The 21,564-nt window shown below is 68.0% G+C and overlaps 8 protein-coding genes across 8 annotated transcripts; 4 read left to right on the plus strand and 4 right to left on the minus strand.

Annotated features, from left to right (window-relative positions):
- Window positions 1-37: 37 nt before the first annotated feature.
- On the minus strand, window positions 38-4,168 carry RHOBADRAFT_53974 (uncharacterized protein; the record flags this gene model as incomplete). The annotated part of the gene is made up of 15 exons (XM_018417087.1): window positions 38-161; window positions 253-496; window positions 576-716; window positions 785-973; window positions 1,060-1,455; window positions 1,535-1,691; window positions 1,770-1,885; window positions 1,950-2,083; window positions 2,162-2,401; window positions 2,471-2,580; window positions 2,657-2,852; window positions 2,941-3,330; window positions 3,391-3,561; window positions 3,644-3,817; window positions 3,953-4,168. The coding sequence occupies 15 exons, from the start codon at window positions 4,166-4,168 to the stop codon at window positions 75-77; spliced, it is 2,961 nt and encodes a 986-aa protein (XP_018271126.1). The 3' UTR covers window positions 38-74.
- Window positions 4,169-4,903: 735 nt separating this feature from the next.
- RHOBADRAFT_53975 (uncharacterized protein) lies at window positions 4,904-6,851 on the plus strand (the record flags this gene model as incomplete). Its single annotated transcript, XM_018417088.1, has 3 exons — window positions 4,904-5,092; window positions 5,196-5,975; window positions 6,067-6,851. The coding sequence occupies 3 exons, from the start codon at window positions 4,904-4,906 to the stop codon at window positions 6,688-6,690; spliced, it is 1,593 nt and encodes a 530-aa protein (XP_018271127.1). The 3' UTR covers window positions 6,691-6,851.
- Window positions 6,852-6,914: 63 nt separating this feature from the next.
- On the minus strand, window positions 6,915-8,921 carry RHOBADRAFT_53976 (uncharacterized protein; the record flags this gene model as incomplete). The annotated part of the gene is made up of 9 exons (XM_018417089.1): window positions 6,915-7,117; window positions 7,194-7,261; window positions 7,328-7,463; window positions 7,537-7,739; window positions 7,809-7,998; window positions 8,076-8,322; window positions 8,457-8,618; window positions 8,678-8,731; window positions 8,915-8,921. 9 exons carry the CDS (start codon window positions 8,919-8,921, stop codon window positions 6,970-6,972), a joined length of 1,215 nt encoding a protein of 404 aa, XP_018271128.1. The 3' UTR covers window positions 6,915-6,969.
- Window positions 8,922-9,042: 121 nt separating this feature from the next.
- RHOBADRAFT_27572 (uncharacterized protein) lies at window positions 9,043-9,746 on the plus strand. The gene is made up of 3 exons (XM_018412794.1): window positions 9,043-9,271; window positions 9,353-9,435; window positions 9,513-9,746. Exons 1-3 carry the CDS (start codon window positions 9,089-9,091, stop codon window positions 9,700-9,702), a joined length of 456 nt encoding a protein of 151 aa, XP_018271129.1. The 5' UTR covers window positions 9,043-9,088; the 3' UTR covers window positions 9,703-9,746.
- A 965-nt stretch (window positions 9,747-10,711) lies between these two features.
- Window positions 10,712-13,710, minus strand: RHOBADRAFT_43 (uncharacterized protein; the record flags this gene model as incomplete). Its single annotated transcript, XM_018414150.1, has 10 exons — window positions 10,712-10,981; window positions 11,056-11,211; window positions 11,282-11,304; window positions 11,385-12,166; window positions 12,281-12,420; window positions 12,522-12,711; window positions 12,818-12,975; window positions 13,071-13,206; window positions 13,343-13,572; window positions 13,660-13,710. Coding segments are annotated over 10 exons (2,136 nt in total), but the record flags the coding sequence as incomplete, so codon positions are not given.
- Window positions 13,711-13,948: 238 nt separating this feature from the next.
- On the minus strand, window positions 13,949-16,825 carry RHOBADRAFT_44598 (uncharacterized protein; the record flags this gene model as incomplete). Its single annotated transcript, XM_018414446.1, has 8 exons — window positions 13,949-14,578; window positions 14,644-14,857; window positions 14,933-15,250; window positions 15,327-16,053; window positions 16,165-16,318; window positions 16,392-16,510; window positions 16,585-16,716; window positions 16,789-16,825. The coding sequence occupies 8 exons, from the start codon at window positions 16,823-16,825 to the stop codon at window positions 13,949-13,951; spliced, it is 2,331 nt and encodes a 776-aa protein (XP_018271131.1).
- A 231-nt stretch (window positions 16,826-17,056) lies between these two features.
- RHOBADRAFT_49816 (uncharacterized protein) lies at window positions 17,057-20,415 on the plus strand (the record flags this gene model as incomplete). The annotated part of the gene is made up of 6 exons (XM_018415273.1): window positions 17,057-17,202; window positions 17,284-17,396; window positions 17,464-17,869; window positions 17,940-19,889; window positions 20,017-20,217; window positions 20,278-20,415. The coding sequence occupies exons 1-6, from the start codon at window positions 17,083-17,085 to the stop codon at window positions 20,413-20,415; spliced, it is 2,928 nt and encodes a 975-aa protein (XP_018271132.1). The 5' UTR covers window positions 17,057-17,082.
- RHOBADRAFT_44600 (uncharacterized protein) lies at window positions 20,389-21,524 on the plus strand (the record flags this gene model as incomplete). Its single annotated transcript, XM_018414447.1, has 6 exons — window positions 20,389-20,401; window positions 20,487-20,846; window positions 20,907-20,930; window positions 21,042-21,210; window positions 21,287-21,418; window positions 21,494-21,524. 6 exons carry the CDS (start codon window positions 20,389-20,391, stop codon window positions 21,522-21,524), a joined length of 729 nt encoding a protein of 242 aa, XP_018271133.1.
- Between the last annotated feature and the right edge of the window lie 40 nt (window positions 21,525-21,564).

Consider the following 21,564-nt stretch of genomic DNA (forward strand, 5'->3'; position numbering starts at 1 on the left):
GCGGGGACGAGAGAGCGCGAGAGAAGGAGGGGGGGGGGAGAGACAGAAAGAGGGAGGGGTGGCGAGAAGCAAGTTCACGATAGATCGATGCCGTTTTGCTGCAGGTACTGCGCGAACGGCGTGGCAAACTCGGGGTTGACCTGCCGCATGAGCGCCGGGATCTGCGCACGCAAAGAAAGGGCAAGGTGGGAGTCAGTTAGGGGCTCGAAAAGCACGAAAAGGAGACGGAAAAGGAGAAAGAGGCCGACGCACCTTGCCCGGCTCGCGCCTGTTGGCCTCCTCGAGGCCCTTGGCGAGCCACATCCTCGGCTCGTCGACGTGCGCGACCGGGTCGGCCCTCGGGCGCTCGCTCGCGCCGAGCTTGGAGAACGACGCCTGGTAGCCGACCGCCTCCTCCGGGTCGACGACGTCGACGTCGTCGTCGGCCGCAGACGTGTTCCGGGCGATCGGGAGCGGAAGGAGGAAGAGCTTGAGGAGAGCCTCGAGCGTCGGGGCCCTGCAGGAGCGCGGCGAAAGAGACAAGTCAGTTGCCGAGCTTGCGCACGAGGCAGACGAGGAAGAGGAAGGGGACGTACCATGCGCGGACATGCGGCTCGTTGAGCATCTTTGGGCTCTTGGTGAGGAAGTTGGCGAGCCCGACGGCGATGATCTTGCGGTCCTTGGTCGGCGCCTTCTGCACGTCGGGGAGCAGCACGGGCAGGACCTGGGCGAAGAGGCTGCGTCGCAAGAGGGCGAGTCAGGGACGCTCGAGAGAAGCAGACAGGGAAAGCGAAGCGTGACGCACCCAGGTTGAGGCTGGACGCCGTCCATGAAGCCGACGACCCGGTCGGCGCCCAAGTCGTCCTTCTGGATGGCGGCCGCGAAGGACAGGAACCGAATGAGGCCGTGCGTGAACTTGTCCGTCTTGGACGTCTGGAGGCGGGTGAGGAGGAGGACGAAGATTGGCGTCGAGAAGTACTGCTCAAGGGCCGAGCTGTGGGCGAGGGGGAAAGGGTGGACGAGAGAGGGTCAGTGCGGCACGAGGCGACGAACCGAGAGACGAGAAAGGTGACAACGCACATCGGGAGCGACTCGACGAGCGCCTCGAGCAGGTCGAATCCGTGCTGGTCGTTGGCCTTGCTCTGGATCAGGTGCTGGAAGATGCCGAGCATGGGCGGGACCTGGCCGCTCTGGACGATCTGCGCCGCGCCCCGGGCGAGGAACGCCCGCAAGAGGCGCACGAGCGCCGGAACGTTGCCGCGCGACTCCCACAGGGCCGGCGTGAGGAGCGGCGGGAGGAGGACCGTGTACTGCTGCGGCAGGTCGTTGGCCGACCGGAGCTCGAGGAGCTGCGACAAGATCTGGAACACGAAGGGCGTGAACTCGGACACGTCTTGCTGGAGGATGGCGTGGAAAGGCGGGAACAGGGCCGTCTCGAAGGCGGCGAGGGCGGACGGGTCGGCGACGACGACGAAGCTGTGCGCAAGGAGGAGGCGTCAGTCACGGCGCCCCTCAGGGTCGAAAGGACACAGATAAGATAGAGAGTGAGACGGACCGAATGAGGGCCGAGATGCTCTCGAACGTAAAGTGGTTGAACTTGGGGTTCGACGGGTTCTTGCTGATCTCGCCGAGGATGGCGACGAGGTGCTGCAGGACGGTCGCGTAGCTCGGCGCGAGCCCACCACGAGCAGTGACGATGACGCGCATGGCCGCTGCAGGACAAGGACGGCGTGGTCAGTAGCGAATCGGAGAAAGAGAGGGGTCCGAGCGCGCGAGGACGAGCGACGCACACTTCATGAGGTGCTCGTTGGCGGCGACCTGCTGGGGCGACGTGCCGCTCTCGATGATCTTGAACAGGGCGAGCAAGATGCCCTCGGCGTGCTCGCGGATGTCGCCCTGGCCGAACCTGAGGAAGAAGAAGGTCAGTCTCGGCTGCTCGAGAGGGAGAGGGAGGGGAACGGCGAGCGCACATGAACGCGTTGTTGGTCTTGATGAAGAGGATGCGCTCGATCGTGAGGGCGGCATACGTGTGGATGACGAAAGCCGGGTTCTCGAGGTGAGGGATGAGGAGGGGAAGGACCGAGAGGAGCTGCTCCTTGGTGAGCTGCGATTGGGGCAACAGGTCAGGACTAAGGGCCGCTCCAAAGAGAGAGGGAACCAGGGGAGGACGAGGCGGGCGTACCTGCATGCGGAACGTGAACAGGAACTTGATGGCGTCGGCCTGGACGACCGGGTGGACCGAGCCGGGCGCCGCCTGCAGGTCGGCGAGGATGTGCTCCGAGAAGAACTTGATGACGTCGACGAGCGCGTTGGTCGACGTGACGCCCTGCTGCTGGGTCGAGCCGCGAGTCGCGATCGACGTGAGGAGGAAAATGGCCGTGTCTTTCGACTTCCAGTTGGCCTGCGGCGACGAGGCGTATTGCTGCGGCGAGGAGTCGAGGCATCAGGTGCCCTGCACATCAATCTTGAAAAAGGGAGCAAGAGGACGCACCTGCAGGTAGGCGGCGATGTACTGCGTGACGATTTGCGTCACCTGCGACTCGAACTGCTCCATGAGCGCCTTGGTAAAGTCGCTCGCGGCCTGCCGCCTCGTCTCGCTACCTGCAGACGCCAAGAGAAGAGTCTAGTGAGTTCGTTGTGCGGGCGAAAGAGAGATAGAGAGGGGAAGTGGACGCACTCGCCGAGTCGAGATCGCGCCGGACGTACTCTGCCGGGTCGTCCTCGAACAGCTCCTCCTCGAACGTGCGCAGGGTCATGTTGGGCAGGACGATCTTCTCGCAGAAGGCCTCGAGCGTCTGCTGGTTCTCGAACAGGGAGCGCTGCGACGGCATCTTGACGACGGTTCCGAGGAAGGCGGTCGCCTTGGCGACGAGCTGTGGCGAGGCGGCGACGATCACGTCAGTGAGGCGTCGCTCTCGAGAGAGCGCACATGGCGCAGAAGAGAGGGAACAGGGGACGAACCGTGTCGTACTTGACGGCCGGGCCGAGCTTGGTGAGGAGGCCCCATGTCTTCTCGACGAACGGGCCGAGGTAGCCGCCCTCGCCAAACACGTCGAGGTACCGCAGGCTGTACAGCTGCACGATGTCGCAGATCTCGGCCTTGGCCATCTCGAGGTCGCCCGCCGCCTCGTCCTCGTCGTCGTGGTCGGCGGCAGGTGCGCCTGGCGGCGCATAGTCGAGGTACTTGAGAAGGAGGGGCATGAACTGGGGGAGGCGGTCCTCGAAGAACTCGGGGAGGTCCTGCGAGTTGAGGTCGTGGAAGAGCTGAAGGAGGAGGAGGAGGGTGCGGAGGAGGAGGTTGAGCTGGTCGGGCGAGAGGGCGGTGCCGGACGACAGGATCGAGTCGGTTTGCTGCAGGACGCGACAGGTGAGCACACGCCGTCGACACGTGCAGGGCGAGAGCGGACGCACCTGGAAGACCTTGAGGTAGGGCTCGCAGAAGCGGTCGAGGACGAACTTGATCTGGAGGAACAGGTCGTCGGTGCGGAACTCGGACCGCCAGCTGCGGAAGATCGAGTGGGCGGTCTGGAGGACGGCGTTGTTGACGACAAAGTTGTCGGGCGTGAGCTGGGTCGTAAGTTGCTGCGTTGCGGGAGAGAGAGAGGCGTCAGTACGGCCCGGTCGAGGCGAGGTGAGGTGGGGAAGGGACGAAGCGAGGACGCACGTCGATGAGGCTGTCCCAGTCTTGCGGAAAGTCGGCGGCGGCCATGATGGCGATGGCCTCGCCGAGCTGGACCTGGAGGGCCTGCTCGCCGGCGAGGCTGATCATGATGGGGACGACGCTCTGCTTGAGCGACTCGGCGGTGCTGGTCGTCAACGGCGTCGGCGCATCTTCGAGCTGTGTGTGCGTCGAGTGTCAGTGCGCATCTCAGGGGGGCAACTGTCGCCGCTGCGTCACACGGGCGAGGGCTGGCGCGTCGAGGAGGAGAGGAAGGGGGGAGGAGGGAGGGGAGATGAGGAGACGACGACGCACAGCCCAGTTGGCCTTGATCCAGTTCTTGAAGCTGAGTGCGGCACTCTGGCGGATGGCCTTGTTGTGCGCAGCATCCTGGGCGAGCTGGAGGACGAGCGGGCCGAACGAGGGGTGGGCCTGCGCCTGGAGGAGGTCGCGCTCGGCCTGACGGCGGGTCGGGGCGTCTGGCGAGAGGGTGGCGACGAGGACGGCAGCAAGTGCACTGAGCTCGGCCATGGTCGGGTGCACGGCGGTGGAGGAGGACGAGAGAGAGGAGCGAGGCAGCAAGAGTTGGATGAAGCCAGCTCGCCACTCTCGTCCCGCACAGCTGCGAGCAGTGCAGCAAGGGACTCGCACAGCTGCCTGGACTGCATTGCACTCTGCTCGCGAGCGCGCACGTCCCCGCGAGCCCTGCTCGTCTCTCCCCCCTCTCCTCCTCCTCCCTCCACCTCGACCTCGCCCTTTCCACCGTCAACCTCGCACGCCCCGGCCTGCGCGCATGGGATTCCACCCTGTACGAGCCCGGGCCTCGCCACATGCCAGAGCCACGTCACCCTCGCTCGACGTGCGTGCTCCGCTCTCTGCCTTGGCGCGAGCTCTTCCTCTCGCGGTCGGCGGCCTTCCACGCACCAGCGCACTCTCGAGCCCGAGCATTGTGACTGGCAGGACCGCCTTGATCACCACTTGGAGCGCAAACCGCTAGCGTTACAGTTCCAACTCATCTCGCTCGTCCCCTTCCCAGTCGAGCTTCGCGCGGCGGAGCACCGCCAACCCTCCGCCCTCAGCACTTGCGCCAGAGCTCGAGCCCGCGCGAGCAATCGCTCTCGCTCTGCGTCCAGCTCCGCACGAGCTTGACGGCTCGATGGTTCCCTGCTCCCCCGCTCGCTCTCTCTCCTTCTCTCTCTCCTCGCCCCCTTCCCCTGCTTCTTCGTCCCCGCGCCCCCGCCGCACCGCCAGTCGACCGGCGCAGCCATGCTCGTCCCGCTCACAGCGACCGACGCGACCTGCGAGCTCACGCAGAACGTCCTGTGCCTCGCCTATAGCCTCCCGCCCGGCTGGACCTCGGCGCAGAGCGACGCGCTCGTCGCTCGACTCGGCGAGGCGACACGCCAGGTCGCGCTCAAGTGGCCGCTCATGAGGGGCCTCGCGAGCAAGAAGAAGGTGCGCCCGTCGTCTCTCGCCACGTTTCGCTCGGAGCGAGCCGCTACTGACTCTTCCTCCCTCCCTCCCTCCCTCCCTCCCTCCCTCCCTCCCTCCCTCGCAGGGCACGTGGACGATCGACGTCCCCGACGACGCTGCAACTCGCCCGACGCACTACCGCTTCACGACCAAGTCGCTCGACCTCGACTACGTCGCCGCGTCGGGCTTCTCGTCGGCGTCGCCCGCGTTCAACGGCCGCGCCTCGGCTCCTCTCGAACGACCAAAGCGCACCCTGTTCCGCCCCAAGGGCGTCCCCAAGTCGCTCGCCGGCCACGCCAAGACCGACGACTACCCGTTCCTTCACGTTCACGCGACCATCCTCGTCGACGCCATCACGGTCGGCGTCAACCTTCCTCATGGCGTCGTGGACGGAACCGGAATGGGCCTCGTCCTCAAGGGCCTCACGGCCGAGCTGCACGGCAACGAGTGGGACGTGCCGCCACCGTTCGAGGGCGTCAACCCGTGGCAGCACGCGCTCGATCGGCTCGTCGACGAGGACGCCGGCGAGAGCGGTCCGTGCACGCCGAGCGGCGACAGCGAGTTCAAGCTCGAACTGAGCGAGAAGGGCCTCGCCAGCTCGTCGACACCGTCCAAGGACGCTGCAGCACGCGCCGCACTGCCCGCCACCGGCATGTGGCGCTCGTTCTCGACCTGGCCCGCCGCTCGCCTCCTCAGCAGCGTGTTCGTCGAGAACGTCTTTCGCCGCAGCCACCGAGGCTGGATCCTCCTCAACCACGCGACGGTCGACGCGCTCGTGCGCAAGGTCAAGGCCGAGATCAAGCTCGAGACGGGCGGCGCCGAGTTCGTCTCGAGCGGCGACGTCCTCTTTGCCTGGGCGCTCAAGGTGCGCTTTTTATTCCTCTTTCTCTCTCGGCTCCTTGTCGTCGATCGTACAGTGCATGGCGACTCGTACTGATGCTCTGCGACCCGTACAGGCGGCCCACTCTGCCGACAAGTCGTCCTCGGCCGTCTGCGCCGGCGCCGTCTGGCGCACGACGGCCCTCCTCGGCGCCGAGGTCCCGCTCTACCCGCACAACGCTATCGCTCCCTACTTCCTCATCTCGCCCCTGCCCCTCTCGACGCTCGCGGCGCTCCCGCTGTCGACCCTCGCGCTGCACATGCGCCGCAACCTCCTCGCGACCAAGACGCGCCCGGTCCTGCGCAACGCGTGGCGCGAGATCCGCAAGGGCGCCCAGCTCCCGCACCGCGACTGGCCGCAACTGCCTGGGCCGGCGCTCTTCCGCCGCGCCGTGTCGGACGGCCCGGGCGCGACGAGCGACACGAAGGGCAAGTTTGCGACGTACTGGGGTACGTCGAACCAGATGGGCCTCGGGCTCGCCGGGCTCAGGCTCCCGCGGGACGACGGTTCCGGGCTCGACCTCGACCTCATCTCGTTCCAGATGGACTGGGTCGAGCCGATCAACGTCGACCACCTTCTCATGCTCACCGACAACGCCAACGGCGTCCACGTCGCCGGCACCATGCGCAAGTCGAGGTGGAAGGCGCTGCGGAGGGCGACCGAGGAGCTCGAGCGCGAGCTTGCGTCGAGCGAGAAGTAGCTCGTGCCGGTGACGAGGCAAGGGTCCGGGCGGGACGAGGTCGAGGAGGTTTCGGGTCTGCAGGTCGCTCTCTGTTCTGGTTGTCTCTCTTTCGTTCCTCTTTCTCTGCGTAGCTCTCGGGTTGTCTGTCATTCCTGCCGTGCCATAGAGCTTGCGCCTACGACCGAGAGGATCGCGAGCGAGCGAGAGCGGGACCTTCTCAAGTTGCCTCGCCGAGGCGCACGGTCCTTCAACGCGCGGTAACGATACAGCCGAGTCTACAAATCGGCGACGACACGCTCATGGCTGCATGCCCCCCTTCTCGGCGACCGACTCGGCGTCCCTCGAGGCGAGAGGCGCGACAGGCTCCCACGACATCTTGTCGCGCAGGTACAAGGCGACGTACGAGAGGACGAGGAGGACCGGGACCTCGATGAGCGGGCCGAGTCTGTGTGAGAGCGACGAAGAGTTAGAGACATACGACGACGATGACGCGAGATGAGGGGAGAAGAGGAGAGACGAACGTGGCTGCGAGGGCTTCAGGAGCGTCGGTGCCGAACGAGGCGGTCGCGACGGCGATGGCGAGCTCGAACTGCGCGCATACGGAGCATTTCAGTTCCGCGTTGCGTAGGAAAAAGAGAGAGAGAGTCGAGCGCACGTTGTTCGAGCCGGCGGTGAAAGCTTGCGTGACGGCCTTGTCGTACCCACCGGCATAGCGGCCCCACCGCGACTGCGAGAACTTCCAGAACGACAGAAAGGTCGTCGTCCACACGATCGTAAAGTACATGACGAGCCTGCGCGACAAGGAGTGAGAGACGGTGAGCGAGTTGGCCCACTCGAGCCGACTCGAGGCGGACGAGGACGCACGGGACGCAGATGCGGAAGACGGTGCCGATGTTGTTGATGATGGCCCTGCCCTGGCTCATGAAGAGGACGATGATGACGTAGAGGAGGCCGAGCATGCCGAACAGGCCAAAGTAGCCGAAGAACTGGTCGCGGCGCTTCTTGCTGAGGGTCGTCAGGGCGATGACGCGCGTGATGGCGCCGGCCGCGAGCGGAATGCCCAGGTACTGCGTCGAGAGTCGAAGTGAGCTCTCGTCGAGAAGGAGAGGCAGGCGCAAAGAGAGAGTCAGACGCACGATGCCGACCGCCTTTGCCACTTTGTCGTACGCGAGGCTGAGCTGGGCGAGGTCGGTGCCGGCGCGCACGCCGAGAATATCGCAGAAGAGGATGGCATAGGGCGAGAAGAGGACGATCTGCAGGATCGAGTTGAAGACGACGAGGATCGCGCAGTAGTCGCCGTCTCCTTGAGCGATGCCGGTCCAGATGCTGTGGCGAGGTGCGCGAGGACGGTCAGGACGGTTCGATGCGTCGAAGAGAAACCGCAATAGGAAGGGAGGACGCACATGACCATGGCGATGCAGCGGGCGACGCCGACGAGGAGCACGCCGCGACGCTCGCGGTCCATGCTCGCCTCGGGCAGGGCGATCCAGGCGCAGGCGGCCATGATGAAGGGTGCGACGACCCAGTTGAGGACGAGCGAGATGCCCAGGTGAATGTAGATCGTGCGCGACTTGAAGAGAACGGGCAGGCGCTCCCACTGGACCTTGCTCATGGCCGGCCAGATCATGACCAACAGGCCGACGAGGAGGGCTGCAGGTGCGGCAACTTGGTCGGTTCTGCTCTATGTCTACTGCGCAGAGTCGCGACGGGGCGGAAAAGGGTCGGCGAGCCGCCTCGGCGACGCCGACGAACGAGAGGAGGAGGGAAGGGAGAGCTGGACGCACGAACAGAGACGCCCTCCCACGACGCCGAGCCTCCCTCGGCTGAGAAGACGCTGTCGAGGCGGTCCTGCGGAATAGCGTTGCCGAGACCGACGCCGAGGATCATGGCCGCGAGAACGAGTGGCGCGAGGAGGCGGTCGCCCCAGCTGAGCGAACGGAACAGTTCTGCGGGTGAGGGATGGGTCAGCACGGCCTCGAGAGACAGACAGAGAGCTTGAACGCACCGATGGCGCTGACGGTGCCCTGCTTGGTCGTGGGCGGTGCGAGAGGGTCGCACGCTGGCCGGTCGCAGGCGGTGGACGGTGCGGAGGAAGAAGCGGCGCTGCGCGCGGCCTTGGTGGCTCTCTCGTCGCTGATGTAGCTCGACTCGGCCATGGTGGAGCGCAGCAGTGCGTTGGGGGCGTGGTGAGGGAGACAGAGAGCGCGAGGACGAGGGAGCGAGGCTAGCCGGCGATGAGGACTTCGCATTGCAAATCGCTCGGCGGACTGAAACGTGCGGCCCCGCCCCCGAATCAGCATTTCGTAATCGACCAAGCTGCCGAACACAAGCCGGCGCGCTCGTTGTCCTTTGATTCTGGCTCGCTCGCTCTCGCATCTTCACTCGCCGCTCAGCTCTCACACGACCGAGGTCATCCATGACAACCCCTGTCGCCTCGCCCGAAGCCCCCTGGCATGCCGCCTTCCCTGCGCCGAGAGCGACGCTCGCCAACGGCACCCTCGCCGCCCTCTCTGTCGACGAGCTACACCAAGCGCTAACCGGGTCCGAGACGACCAAGGCCACTACCCTCGTCGTCGACGTACGCCGCACCGACTTTGAGGTGCGCCCGGCTCGTCCTCCTCGTCCTCGCCGTGGAGCACAGCCGGACGGCGCTGACGACCTCCCCTCCTTCCTCTGCCAGACGGGCTTCGTTCGAGGCGCGATAAACCTACCGGCACACTCGTTCTACCCGACCCTGCCGTCGCTTGTCCCTATCCTGAGCCGGTGCGCCCGTTTCTCTTTCCCTCTCTCTCTCTCTCTCGATCCTCGCAGCGAGCTGACCCACTCTCGTACTCTCACAGCTACCGCACCGTCGTCTTCCATTGTCAGTCGTCGAACGGGCGAGGGCCGCGCTGCGCAGGGTGGTACCAGGACGCGCTCGACGAGGCGGGCATTTCTCGCGACACGAGCAAGGCGACCGTCCTCACCGGCGGCATCAAGGCGTGGCTGGAGCGGTATGGCGACGACGACAAGCTCACGACCAAGCTGTAGACGAGCGGCGTACACAGACCTTGACGCGCACGAGCTGTTGTTGCATCGGCGAGGTCGTCTCGAGGAGAGGAGAGCGGGCGAGAGCGAGAGCGCGACAGAGAGGGAGAGAGAGAGAGAACAACAGCGATGTATGGCACGCTAGATACAATGCGCACGCCCGCACCCGCTAGTGCTCGGACGTGCGCCGCCTCGCAAACCTCGCCCCGGCTGCCCGCTCGTCCCCCTCCTCGTCCTCGACAGCGCCCTCGCCATCGCTGCCGCTGCCCGCCCGGCTCACGTTGCGGCTGTTGTGCACCGAGATGCCCGACACGACGTCGTCGCGGCGGCGCCGCAAGAGCTCCTTGGCGTCGATAAACACGGCGCCCTGCGGCACCGGGAGCGAACCCGACGAGCTCGACCGGCCGGCCTTGCCCTGCGGCGACAGCGTGCGCTCGCCCGCCGCGCCGGGCGTCACACTCTGCGCGCGGGGCGGAGCGGGCGTCGAGGGCGAGCTGTGCGCGCGGGCGAGCGACGAGTCGCGCAGGCCCTCGCGGAGGGCGCGCTCGACGGGCGTGACGAGGTGGCTCGGGACGTGGCTCGCGCGCACGGGCGATGTCGGCGCCGGCGAGAGCGACGAGTGGTCGGCGCTGCCGCCGCTCGGCGTGCGAGGGCGGCCGAGGAGGACGCCGTCCATCGACGGCATCGTCTTGGTCGGAAGGTGCATCGCCGGCGCCGGCGACGTCGTGCGGCTCGTGTTGCTCGAGCCTCGGCGGCGCTTGGGCGTAAAGCTGAGGACCTCGTCGTCGTCGTCGGCCTCGGCGACGGCGATGTCGGGCGAGGGCGGGCCGCGAGAAGAAGGAGGGGAGGGCGCCTGCTCGAGCGTCGGCGTCGGCGGGACGATCTGGATCGGCTTGACGGGCTCGACCTTGCGGGACGGTGCGTGTCGTTGCTGGAGAGGGACAGGCGGCGACGAAGACGAGGTCGACTCGCTGGCCTTGGCGACGACGGCTCGGCCCTTGGTGGCTGCGGTGCGCTCGAACGCCTCGACGATCCAGTCGGCGTGCATGGCGATGACCCTGTCGGCCGCAGGCAACAGGCTGACCATCTGCAGGTACCCGTGGCTCCACCCGGCGATGATGCTCGTGCGGACCCAGTCGTCCTCGTCCTCGTCCAGGATCGGGTCGCGCACGCTCGACGACGACGACATGCGCAGGCCGGCGCCGTGGCGCGACTCGCGGGCGAGGAGCTCGAGCTTGCGCGCCTCCTTGGCCTCGCGCAGCTTGCCGGCAAAGATGACGGTCTGCGGGCGCGACGAGGAGGTCAGTCGGGTTCGGCCCGAGGAGGCGGACGAGAGACGAGGAGAGGGGGACGCACGTCGTCGACGAGAGGGTCACGCTCGCCGCACGACATGTAGACAGGCGGGAAGCGCGCGAGCATGTGTGACGGGGTGAAGATGGGCGAGATGTGGAAGTCCGAGTGCAGGTCGGGCGCGTTGCGGGGGCCGATGTACAGGAGCGCCATGGCGCGCAGCTGCAAGAGAGAGGCATCGTCAAACTCTACTCGACGCGGAGAGAGGAAACGGCGGCGAGGAGGAGCGCACCATCGAGGGAGCAATGATGCGGTCTGTGCGGGCGGTTGAAGCGAGTCAGTCTCGTTGCTGGACGAGGGCGCCCAGCGACAGCGGTCGAGAGAGGAGGACGGACCGTTGAAGAAGGCCGTTCGACTCGTCATGGCGAGCCTCGTGCCGGCGAGCGCGCTCCTGCCCTTGCCCTCGCCCTTGCCCTCGAGCTCCGCCTCCTTCTTGCCCTCGTCCTCCCTCACCTTGCCCTCGAGCCGCTTCTGCTCGTGCAGCTCGGCCGCCGTAGCCGACGTTCTCGAAGACGACAAGTGCGACGCTGCACCGCTCGCGCCGTTGTCCCACCACAGGACGCGCTCCGACAGGCTCATGTCGCGCTCGTCCGTGACGGCGACCTCCTCCTGCTCGCCGTCCTCGACTCGTCCCTCCTCCTCTGCTGCACCGGTCCCGCTCGCCGCACCCGAGGCGTGCTCCCCCGCCGTCGTGCCGCCGAGCTCGCGGATCGCCGAGAAGCTCGAGCTCCCGGGCAAGTTGCGCACGAGCCCCCGGCCCCAGCTCGTCGTCCTGCGGCGCCGAAGCACGGTCGGCCGGCCGCGCTCGCTGCTCGGGCTGCGACGCTCGAGGTCCTCGACGACGGCGAGCGGCGAGCGGTGCTCGAGGTGGTCCTTCTGCCGCAGGAGGTTGGCGACGTCCGGGTGCGACTCGGACCGCAGCACTCGCAGGTCTTGAGAGGGCATCCACGACGTAAAGTGGAACGACAGGGCCGGGTAGGCGAAGATGAGGCCGGCAGGGAGGGGGAGGGGTCGCGATGCCGAGGAGGAGGAGGAGGATGCGCGAGAAGAGGAGGGCTTGGGCGTCGACGACTCTTCGAGGAGCTTGATGACCATGGCCGTCGCGATGTTGGCGCCCCTGTACACTCGGAAGGAATCAGTACGCCGTCGTCCTTTTCCGTTTCCGGTAGCGAGACAAGGCTCTCGAGAGAGAACGATCGCCGTGCAGCAAAGAGAGGAGAGGCCGACTCACGCCGAGTCACCCGTGAGCACGACCTCGAGGTCCTTGTCGCCGCTCGTGTTCATGCCGATGCACTTGCCCTTGGTGTCGTGCAGGAGCGAGTAGGCGTCGTACATCTCGTCGATCGCGAACGGGAACGGGTACTCGGGCGCCTGCGAGGGGAGCGGGGCGAGGTTCTCAGTAAGGCCTCACAGAGCGGACCGGGGCACGCCGACATGGAGCGACGTCTTGGGCGCATGAGAGAGGGGCGCACCTTGCCATAGTTGAAGCTGACGACGGCCTTGGTCGGGCCGAGCTGCTTGGCCCACCGCAGGAGCCGCTCGGCATGGTGCTCGGGCGTCATGCAGATGAAGCCGCCGCCAGGGATGTCCATGACGAGCTCGTGCGCCGAGCCGAGGTCGGCGTCGGTGCCGGCGTAGTACAGGTGCAGCGTGATCGGCTTGCTGCAGAGGGCGACGGCGAGGAGGGTCAATCTTCTGCGCCGCAGCACCGGCACTCAACGGGACCGCCAAGCGACCGTGCAGGAGGAAGACGCAGAGGATGACGCACCTGTAGCGGCTGCCCTTGGGCCGGGCGAGGAAGAGCTTGCGCTGGATGCCGACAGGGGGCCGGTGCGGCCGCGTTGCGAACTTGACGTACGGGTTGCTCTGCTTCTCCCACGTGACGCGAAGCATCTCGACCGTGCAGAAGGCCCGGAACTTGCGGAGCTGTGCGGCAGGGAAGGGAGAGAGAGGTCAGCTCTCTGCGCTTTCGAGCGCCTTCGCCGGCCGCAGAACTCGGCAAGGGGAAAGGAAGGACGCACCTTCTCGTCGGCCTCGTTGGCGAACAGAAGGTAGTAGCCCGAGAAGGCGAGCGACGCGACGTCTCGAAGCCATTTCCACTTGATGCCCATGGCAGTCGCGAAGCCGGCGTCGAGCGCCGTCGTGATCCAGGTTGCGCTGCAGGGACCGTGTGCATCTAGGTCAACTCTTGTACACACCGTACGCGCAGGGCAGGCGAGAGCTCGCCCGAGTGGGCTGCTCCCCACCTGCCCATCCGAGAGGCCGAGGAGGACGAGGAGGAGAGGGGGCGCACCGGTAGTAGTCCCTCGAGTAGAGCCTCGCGAGTGGCTCTGGCGCCTGGAGGCCGAGGAGGACGTCGCCATGGCGCACGGCGTACAGGAGGGTCAAGGTCGAGAGGACGATCTGCCACGGCGAGCAGCGGCGCTCAATGGCGCGGTGCAGGCGGCGGAGCCAGGGAAGTTTTGGCGGACGGGATGGGCCGAAGACGATGCGCGAGACCCAGAAGAGGAGGACGAGCCAGACCTGCAGGGCACGAGAGGTCAGTGAGGTGCAGGAGGGACGAGGAGGAGGAGGATCGGCGATTCCGGCCGGGCGAGACGAGGGACGCACCTGGGACCGCCGCCATGAGGGACTGGGCCGCCCGGCAAGCTGGTCAAGCATGGTCTTGGACTCGCAGCAGGTGCGAGTGGTTGTCGTCGAGGAGGAGGAGGAGGGGAGCTTGGCCGCGGGCGAGTTGGTCAGGCTTCCGGGGGCGCGCCCAAGATGCGCGTGCTCGCTCCTCTCGTCAACTGACGACCGACGACGCTCGCTCTCGCTCGATGCAACATACACGCGCACAGATGCAGACGCACACAGTCGAGACAGAGACCAACACAAGAGACCCGCTCGTCCTCGCCGCTCAGAACAGCTCCGACACGCTCATCGTCCCCTGCATCTTGACGCTCGTGCTCTTCCTCCTCGTTCGCCCGCCCGCCATTGCCGACCGCACGGGAACAGCTGCGCCCGCCTTGGACGCTGGACCGGGCCCGGCCGAGCGCGCGAGCCCGGCGGGCAGGAGCGGCTCGTCCGGCGCGACCGACCATGCGCTCGCCGGCTCGTGCGGGTGCGCCGGCAGCGCCGACGTCGAGCGCGCAAACTGGACCGTCGGTGTCGACGACGAGGACGAGGTCGTCGTGAACGGCGGGGCGGCGAGCGAGTCGCGGGCGGGCACGACGACGAGTCGGGGCGGTGGTGCCGAGGCGGCGGCGGCGACGGGTGCCGGGGTCGGCGTCGCGTCCGAGGCGGCGGCGGGCGCAGATGCGCGAGGCCGAGGTGCAGCGCGAACGACGGGTGCCGCAGCCGAGGCGTCGAGGACGTCGGCCATCATCGGGCGCGCGACCCTCGTGCGCCCTCCTGGCGCCGCCGACATGGTCCCGACCGAGCTCGGCGTCGCAGTGACGCCGACAGGGCGGTACAGGTCGAGCTCCAGCTCGAGGGCCTTGATGCGCGTCGTCGCCGTCGAGAGCTGCGACTGCGTTGCGGCGTGTTTCTGGGCGATCGGCGACGAGAGCGTCAGGTCCAGCGCGACGAGGAGAGAGAGACAGAGGGACGCACCCGTCGAGTGTCGGCGAGCTCCTCGCGGATCATGGCGACGTGGCGAATCTTCTGGCCCGAGTTGGCGTGCCCGGCGAGCTCCGAGTTGTGGGCGACGAGGTCGCGCGCCTCGGCCTCGCTCAGGGCGCACAGGCGCTCGAGGTGGTCCACCTTGTGCTCGAGGTCGGCCGTGATGGCGACGAGCGGGTCGAGCTGCGCAACCTGCTGCACGAGGCTGTGGAAGGGCGGGCGGGGAGAGGGTCAGTCGTCGGGAAGGGGAGAGGGGAGAGGCAGAGAGCGGCGGACGCACCTGTCGACCTCGTCCTTGAGCGCACCCTCGCTCGCACGCGTCTGCGCCAAGATGCCGACGACCCTGCGCTTCTCGACCCGCTCGCGCTCGGCCTCCCTCCTCGCGTCGGCGACCAACCGGCGCTGCTCCTCGAGCTCGCCCTCGAACCGCTCGGCGTCGTCCTGCCGCCGCGTCTCGAGGTCGACGAGGTCGGCTTCGAGCTGAGCGAGCTGCGCCGTCGCGTTCGACAGGTCGGACCGTGCCGTCGAGAGGGACGCCTCGGACGCGGCGAGGAGCGCCTCGAGGCGGGGAATCTCGTCGTTGACGGCGAGGTCGAGCCTGCGGGCGTGCAGGTGTGTGTCAGGCATTCGTTCACGGCTTCGGCTCACGGCGAGGAGGAGAAGAGTCGACGCACTCGCCCTCGACGACCTCCAAGTCGCGCTCGAGCCGCTTCTTGTCCTCCCTCGCCGCCTTGTCCCGCCTGCGCTCCCACTCGGCCCGGACCGCGTCCCACTCGCGCTCGTCGGCCCTCTCACGCTCCCCGAGCGCGACGTCGTCCCTCAGGCCATCCATCTCGCGCCCGTCGGCCCTCGCACGCTGGCGCCACTCCTTCTCGTCGCGCCCGGGCCCGACGAGCAGCGCGCGGTCCTCGCGCCACGCGTCGCGCAGGCGCCACTCGCGCCACTCGGCCTCGAGCCGCTCGGCAGTCGCGAGCGCGAGCTGCTCCTCGAGCGCGTGAGCGTGCGCGGCGACGCTCGCCAGGATGGCGTCGCGGTCGGCGATGCGGCGCTCGAGGGCCGCGCACCGGCGCCGCTCGGCGTACAGGTCGTCGGCGCGAGCGATGCGCGCGTCGTCTCGGAGCCGGGCGGCGAGCTCACCCGCCGCGAGCGCCTGGTCGTCGCGCGCGCGCTGCTCCAACCTTGCGCGGTCCTCCCACGCGCGCGCCTGGGCCCGCGCCTCGTCCGTGTCGGCCTCGGCGCGCGAGAGGGTGATGCGCAGCTGCGACAGGTCGGCGTCCTTCTTGGCCGACGACGCGGCGTGCTGCGTCGTCAGGGTCGACAGCTTGGCCTGGAGCGACGGCAGCGTCGCCTCGTACTTTTCTTGCAGCGCCGTCGAGCGCGACAGCTTGGACGTGAGGTGGCCTGGTAGTGCGATTCGAGAGTGCGAGGGAGGGAGGGAGGGAGAGGACGAGTCAGTCGTCGATGGCCGGCGAGGTCGAGCCGCACAAGACGTGGGGGGACAGCGGGACGTACGGTTCTCGCTCTTGAGCCGGTCGGCCTCCTTGTACAGCTCTTCTCGCTCCTTGCGGTGCTCTTGACGCGCCTCGTCGAGCTTGTCGAGCTTTGCGCGCAGCTTGGCCGTCTCCTTGTCGTGGGCGGCCGTCATGCGGGCGCGCAGGTCTTCGAGCTGCGGGTCGGGCAGGGGGGTCGAGCGTCAGGAGTGAGGACAGAGTGTGAGGACGGGTTGGATGGGGACGCACCTGAGCCTTGTGGCGCTCTCGGTCGGCGGGGTTGAGCGAGGACGAGGTGGTGCGGACGCGAGGTCTGGCGTTCTCCTTGTCGGTGGCGAGCGGGTCGTCGGCGTACAGGCCAAAGGTGTCTGTGTGGGCATGGCGGGTGAGTCGGGCTGGACAAAGGGGACGAGGGGAGCGAGGGTGAGGGAGGGAGACGGACCGGGCTTGTTGTGGTCGGAGAGCGGGTCGGGGAAGCGGGATGCGCGGTCCGTCATGGCTGCGCGTTTGTAGGTCGGCTGTGGCGAGTGTACGGGGACGTCGTAGGCGCCTGGTGGCGGGATCGAGTCGGGTGCTGCACGCGAGGGGGACACACAGTGAGCGAGGGTTGAGCGATGAGAGGACGAGGGAGAGGGGGGCGACTGACGCTTGTCGGTGAAGCGTTTGGCCTTTGGGAACTGCATCCCTGGGTGTGCTCGTTGGGGAGGTGCGTCTCTTGGGCAGGTCGGGGCTGTGGTGGTCGAGGGAGATGAGAGCGAGAGGAACCACGCCGAGTCGCGTCGGTCGACCCTCGCTGTTCGTGTACACTCGCCACGCTCGTCTAGACGCACAGCTGCTGCCTCGAGCTCACTCTGCACCCTGCCCTGGGCCGCCGCACCAGCCGGCACCCTGTCCCAAGCCCGACCCGGCACCCGCCTCGCTCCCGCCCTCATCCCCGACCATGGCCAGCCGCGCCCTCACCCCGTGGCTCACCAGAGAGTGGCTCTCGCACCGCAACCTCCACGGCGCCACCCTTCCCGATACGCCCACCGTCGAGACAAAGCGCCTGCAGCTCGTCACCGTCCGTCCCTCCCTGCCTCCTCCTCTCCTCCTCGTCTCTCCTCCCGTCAACCTCGCTCACCTCCCTCCCACCTGCGCGCAGGCCACCGGCATCTCGCACGATCCCGACGACACCCTCTTGTGGTGCGAGGTGACCGACGGCGAGTGCTGGATCGACTGCTGCATCCCGACCTCGCTCGTCGACGCTTTCGACTCGTGCGTCCCCCTGCCCTTGCCTCGTGCCGACTCGTCGACTGATTCGCCCCTCTTGACACGCGCACAGCACCACGTCGTTCAAGTTCACCGCCTCGTCCGCGACCAAGTGCCTCTTCCGCGCCCACTCTTGGCGCTTCGTCCTCGCCTCGCCCCTCGTCCCCGCGCGCTCGTCCCCTTCCAAGCGCCACCTCGCCGCCACCGCCGCCGGCCACCAGCAGCGCAAGTCGCCCCGCGTGTGCCTCCGCCTCGAGCGCTTCGACCGCCACTCGACCGGCGACGGCAACTTTGCCGAGAGCTTTGCGTTCCGCGACGCCGCGCGCGACGACGGCGCCAAGGGCAAGGGCACGGGCGAGGGCGCGAGGGCCGAGTCCGACAAGCAGAGGGCCATGTGGGTGCGCAAGGTCGAGCAGGCGGCACTCGGTTGGCAGGCTGGGGCAGAGAAGGGCGCTCCCGAGGTGGCATACGCAGCAGATGTGCGCCCTCGTCTTCTCTCTCTCTCGTGTCTCGGACCCGCCTCACCCTCACACTCTCCCCATCTCGCAGCTTCCGCCTGATCCCGCACGGCGCACGCGTCCCGCACCCGCACCCGCACCCGTCCGCAACCCTCCCCTCTTCCCCACCGCCTCGACCTCTTCCTCCTCCTCGTCCGCCGCACCCGCCGCACCTCCCGTCGCTCTCGCGCACGAGCCTACGCGCTTGCGCCCGTCCTGGCCCGCCGACGGTACGCCCGTCCGCCTCGACTGGGCGAGCGCAAAGGCGCTCCTCGACCGTCGAGCCGCCTCGACGACGGCCAAGTCGGCCAAAGCGGGCGGCGTGCGGCGCAACAGCGAGGCGCAGAATGTGCCGCCTGCGCCCGTACAGCCGAGCGCGAGCGGGGCGAGGGCCCGCGACGACGCGCCCGCACCCGTTGCCGGCACCGCCCCGGTCTCGCTCGACTGGACCGCTGCCTCGTCGCTCCTGTCGTCCTCGGCGCGCAAGCGCACCACGTCCGCCTCACTCGCACCTGCGGCGGCGGCGTCGCCCTCGCCCTCGACGCGGGCGCCCCTCGGATCGCCCGCGACAGCAGCACCAAGCGCCACCCCTGTCGCCCTCGACTGGACCGCCGCCGAGTCGCTCCTCGTGTCGTCGTCGGCGCGCAAGCGTGCGAGGACGTCCACCGGCTCGACCTCGACGTCGTCGGCCGCCGTGCTCGAGTCGAACCGCGCCTTGCTCGATCACGAGGCGCGCTCGCGCGCACGAGCCCAGGCGCAGGGGCGGTCGCCGACCGGCTCGCAGCCGCAGCCCCAGACGCAGCCGCAGCGCGTGCTGAGCAGCGCAGAACAAGACGCCGCGCACAAGCGCAAGCAGGAGCGCCTGCGGCTGCTCGCCGTGCAGCTCGCCAACGTCGGCGGCGGCGGCGCGGCGGCGAGTGCGGCGCTCGCGAGCGTGCGTGCGGCGGACGCGAGTGGACGAGTGTCGCCGCGAGGGAGGGGAGCTGCTCGAGGGAGCGCAGGACCGGCGGCAGCGCGCGAGGCGCGACCGGGCGAGAAGAAGGACGGCGAGGCGGCTTTGCGCGCGCGCGAGGCGCGCCGCGAGTCGAGCGGGCCGAGCTCGCAGGCCGAGCGCAAGGTCGAGCGCGGGCAGCGCGAGGCGGCGACGGCAAGGGCGACGACAACCGCTCCGGCGCCGCCGTCTCTGCCTGTTTCTACTCGTCGCGACTCGCCGCCGCCGTCAGCACCATCGCCGCCGCCACCACCACCTCGCCAATCCTCGCCTGCCCTCTCTATCCGGTCACAGGCGAGCGGGCCCGACGGCGCAGTCGACGAGGACGTCGTCATGCGGGATGCGAGCTCGCCCGCCCCGCCGCCGAGGCCCGAGCGCCCTCAGCAGCCGTCGTCGCAGCCTCGAGCGATCGGCGAGCAGCATCCTCTTCCTCCTCATCGTCCCAGCGACGCGACTGCCGCCGTCCTCGCCAGCCGGTTCCCACCGCCGAGGCCGCCTCAGCTCCCCCTCGCGCCGATGGTCGCCCTTCCTCTCGTCCGCCCGGCCAGTCCGCCCTACCCACCGCCAGCGCCCGCCGACTTCGCTCCCCTCGTTGCTGCTCAGCCGCAGCAGCAGCCGCTCTCGAAGCCGGCCGTCGCGCCGCCAGCAGCCGCACCTTCCCCTGCTCGCGCCCAAACCGCCGCCGATCTCGACGCACAGCCCGCCAAGCACGACGCCGTGCCGCCTGCGTCGACACGCACGGTCACGTCTGCCGTCAAACGGCGGCGCGACGACGAGGACGACGGCGCCTCGGGCCGAGACGTCGCGGCGCACCAGCGCCGTTGCTCAACCGCAGGCTCGTCCGCCGCTCCTTCGCGGCGTTCAGAGCCCGTCGTCGACGCACGGCCCCTCATCCCGCTCGAGGTGTGGGACTTTGCGGCGTGGCTGCGCAGCCGAGGGCTCGAGGGCTTCGCGCCTCAGGTGCCGCCCGAGGGCGAGGGCGAGGGCGAGGTCGAGCGTGGCGGTGGCGAGGTGTATTGAGTCTAGTTGCATTGCGATCACTTAACCCTGCTTGTCTCTGTCTCGGCGAGTCGCCAGCGCTTCTTGAGTGGAAGCTGCGACGAGGCGACGAGCTCGACGAGACGAGGCTCGTGCGCAGCTCGTGCGGCGGCAGAGCCGGCGGCCAGTCCCGGCGAACCGCGGACGGTCCGCGGAGCTGCTACCGTCCGTCACCGAGAGCAAGCGTGCTGTGGAGAGCCGGTCGAAGCCACGCTTTGCTCCGCTTTCGGCTGCGCTCGTTCCGCTTGTTCCACTTCGCCTTCTCGCGATGCTCTACCGCTCGCTGCGCAAGGCTCGACGGGTGAGCTTCTCGTCATCTCTCTCTGCTCGAAGAGCACCTCTTGACACCCTCGTGGCGCAGAACGAGGAGGACAGCGACTCGAGCTCGAGCGACGAGGAGCACGAGCGACGACGACGGCCTTCTCAAGTGGCTTCGTTGGGTTCGCAAGCCGTTCAGCACGAGGGTACAGGCATGCTCGTCGTCTGTGCGTCCTTCTGATCCTTCTGTGGACCTATCGAGGCTGACCTGGCGAGTCACGCACGCAGTCGTTGTCGTTTGCCTCGTCGCAGCGGTTGCGGCGGCGTGCGTCCTTCTCAAGCCTGGCGCCTTCTCGAGCGGTTTCGCTACGACCACCGCCGTCGTGTCGACGCAGCCACCAACTACTCGTCCGTCGAGCACGGCGACGGCGGTCACCTCGGTCACAGGAGGTTCGAGCGTCGTCGAATCTTCTCCTGGCGCATCGTCTGGCACTTCCTCTTCCTCGCCGACGGCTTCCTTTTCAGCCCCGGCGTCTTCTTCGAGCGATGTCGACGACAATTTCGACGGCGAGAACGCTCTCAAAGCCCTGGGCATCAGCAGCTTCCTCGGCAACAACACGGGCGGAATCGCGTCGTGGTACCACACCGACTCGTCGAAGGACAGCACGAACGGTGCGCTCTCTTCTTCTCTTCATCTACTCGGCGACGATATTGACGGCCTGCGAGGAACAGGGCGATCGTGGTGCGAGTTCCCCTGTGCGTCGGCTTCGACGCTCGTTTCTCCCCTCCTTCCTCCTCCTCTCTCGCAACGTCCTCGTCGCACGCCAGTCCCTCGGTCTGATAAACTGCGCCGCATCTCTCCCACAGACGACGACTCGGTACCCGGCTTTGCGCCCTCGCTCAAGACGATGCTCTCGTCCTTTGCCGGCCACGCTCAGGCCGCCAAGACGGGCTTCTGCGGCCTGTGGGCAGACGTGTACTCGCCCAAGACGGGTACGACGACAAAGCTCATGATTGCCGACGCGTTCGACGATGCGTGCGTCGCACGTTCCGCTCCTCCTCGCCTCGCCCGTCTCCTCCACCTGACCCACGTTTTTCCTTCCTCGCAACAGCTGGGTCCTGACGCCAGCCTCGATCGACGTCATCTACGACTCGTTCGCCGACCTATTCGGCTCGACGACCGACGACAAGAAGGACGTCGTCAAGGACGTGTCGTGGACCCTCACGGGCGAGCGCGACGACCGGTTCGTCCTCTGCGCTCTCTCTCTCGCTCGCCAGGTCGCTGCAAGAGCATTCGCTGACAAGCCCGAGCGTCGCAGGTTCACGTACAAGGGCGTCGGCGTCGGCTAGCTCGACGAGGGCGCGGACGTTGAGACGAGGGCTCGAGCGC

This window comes from Rhodotorula graminis (assembly GCF_001329695.1).
Source record: "Rhodotorula graminis WP1 unplaced genomic scaffold RHOBAscaffold_7, whole genome shotgun sequence".
Classification (NCBI taxonomy): Eukaryota; Fungi; Basidiomycota; class Microbotryomycetes; order Sporidiobolales; family Sporidiobolaceae; genus Rhodotorula; species Rhodotorula graminis.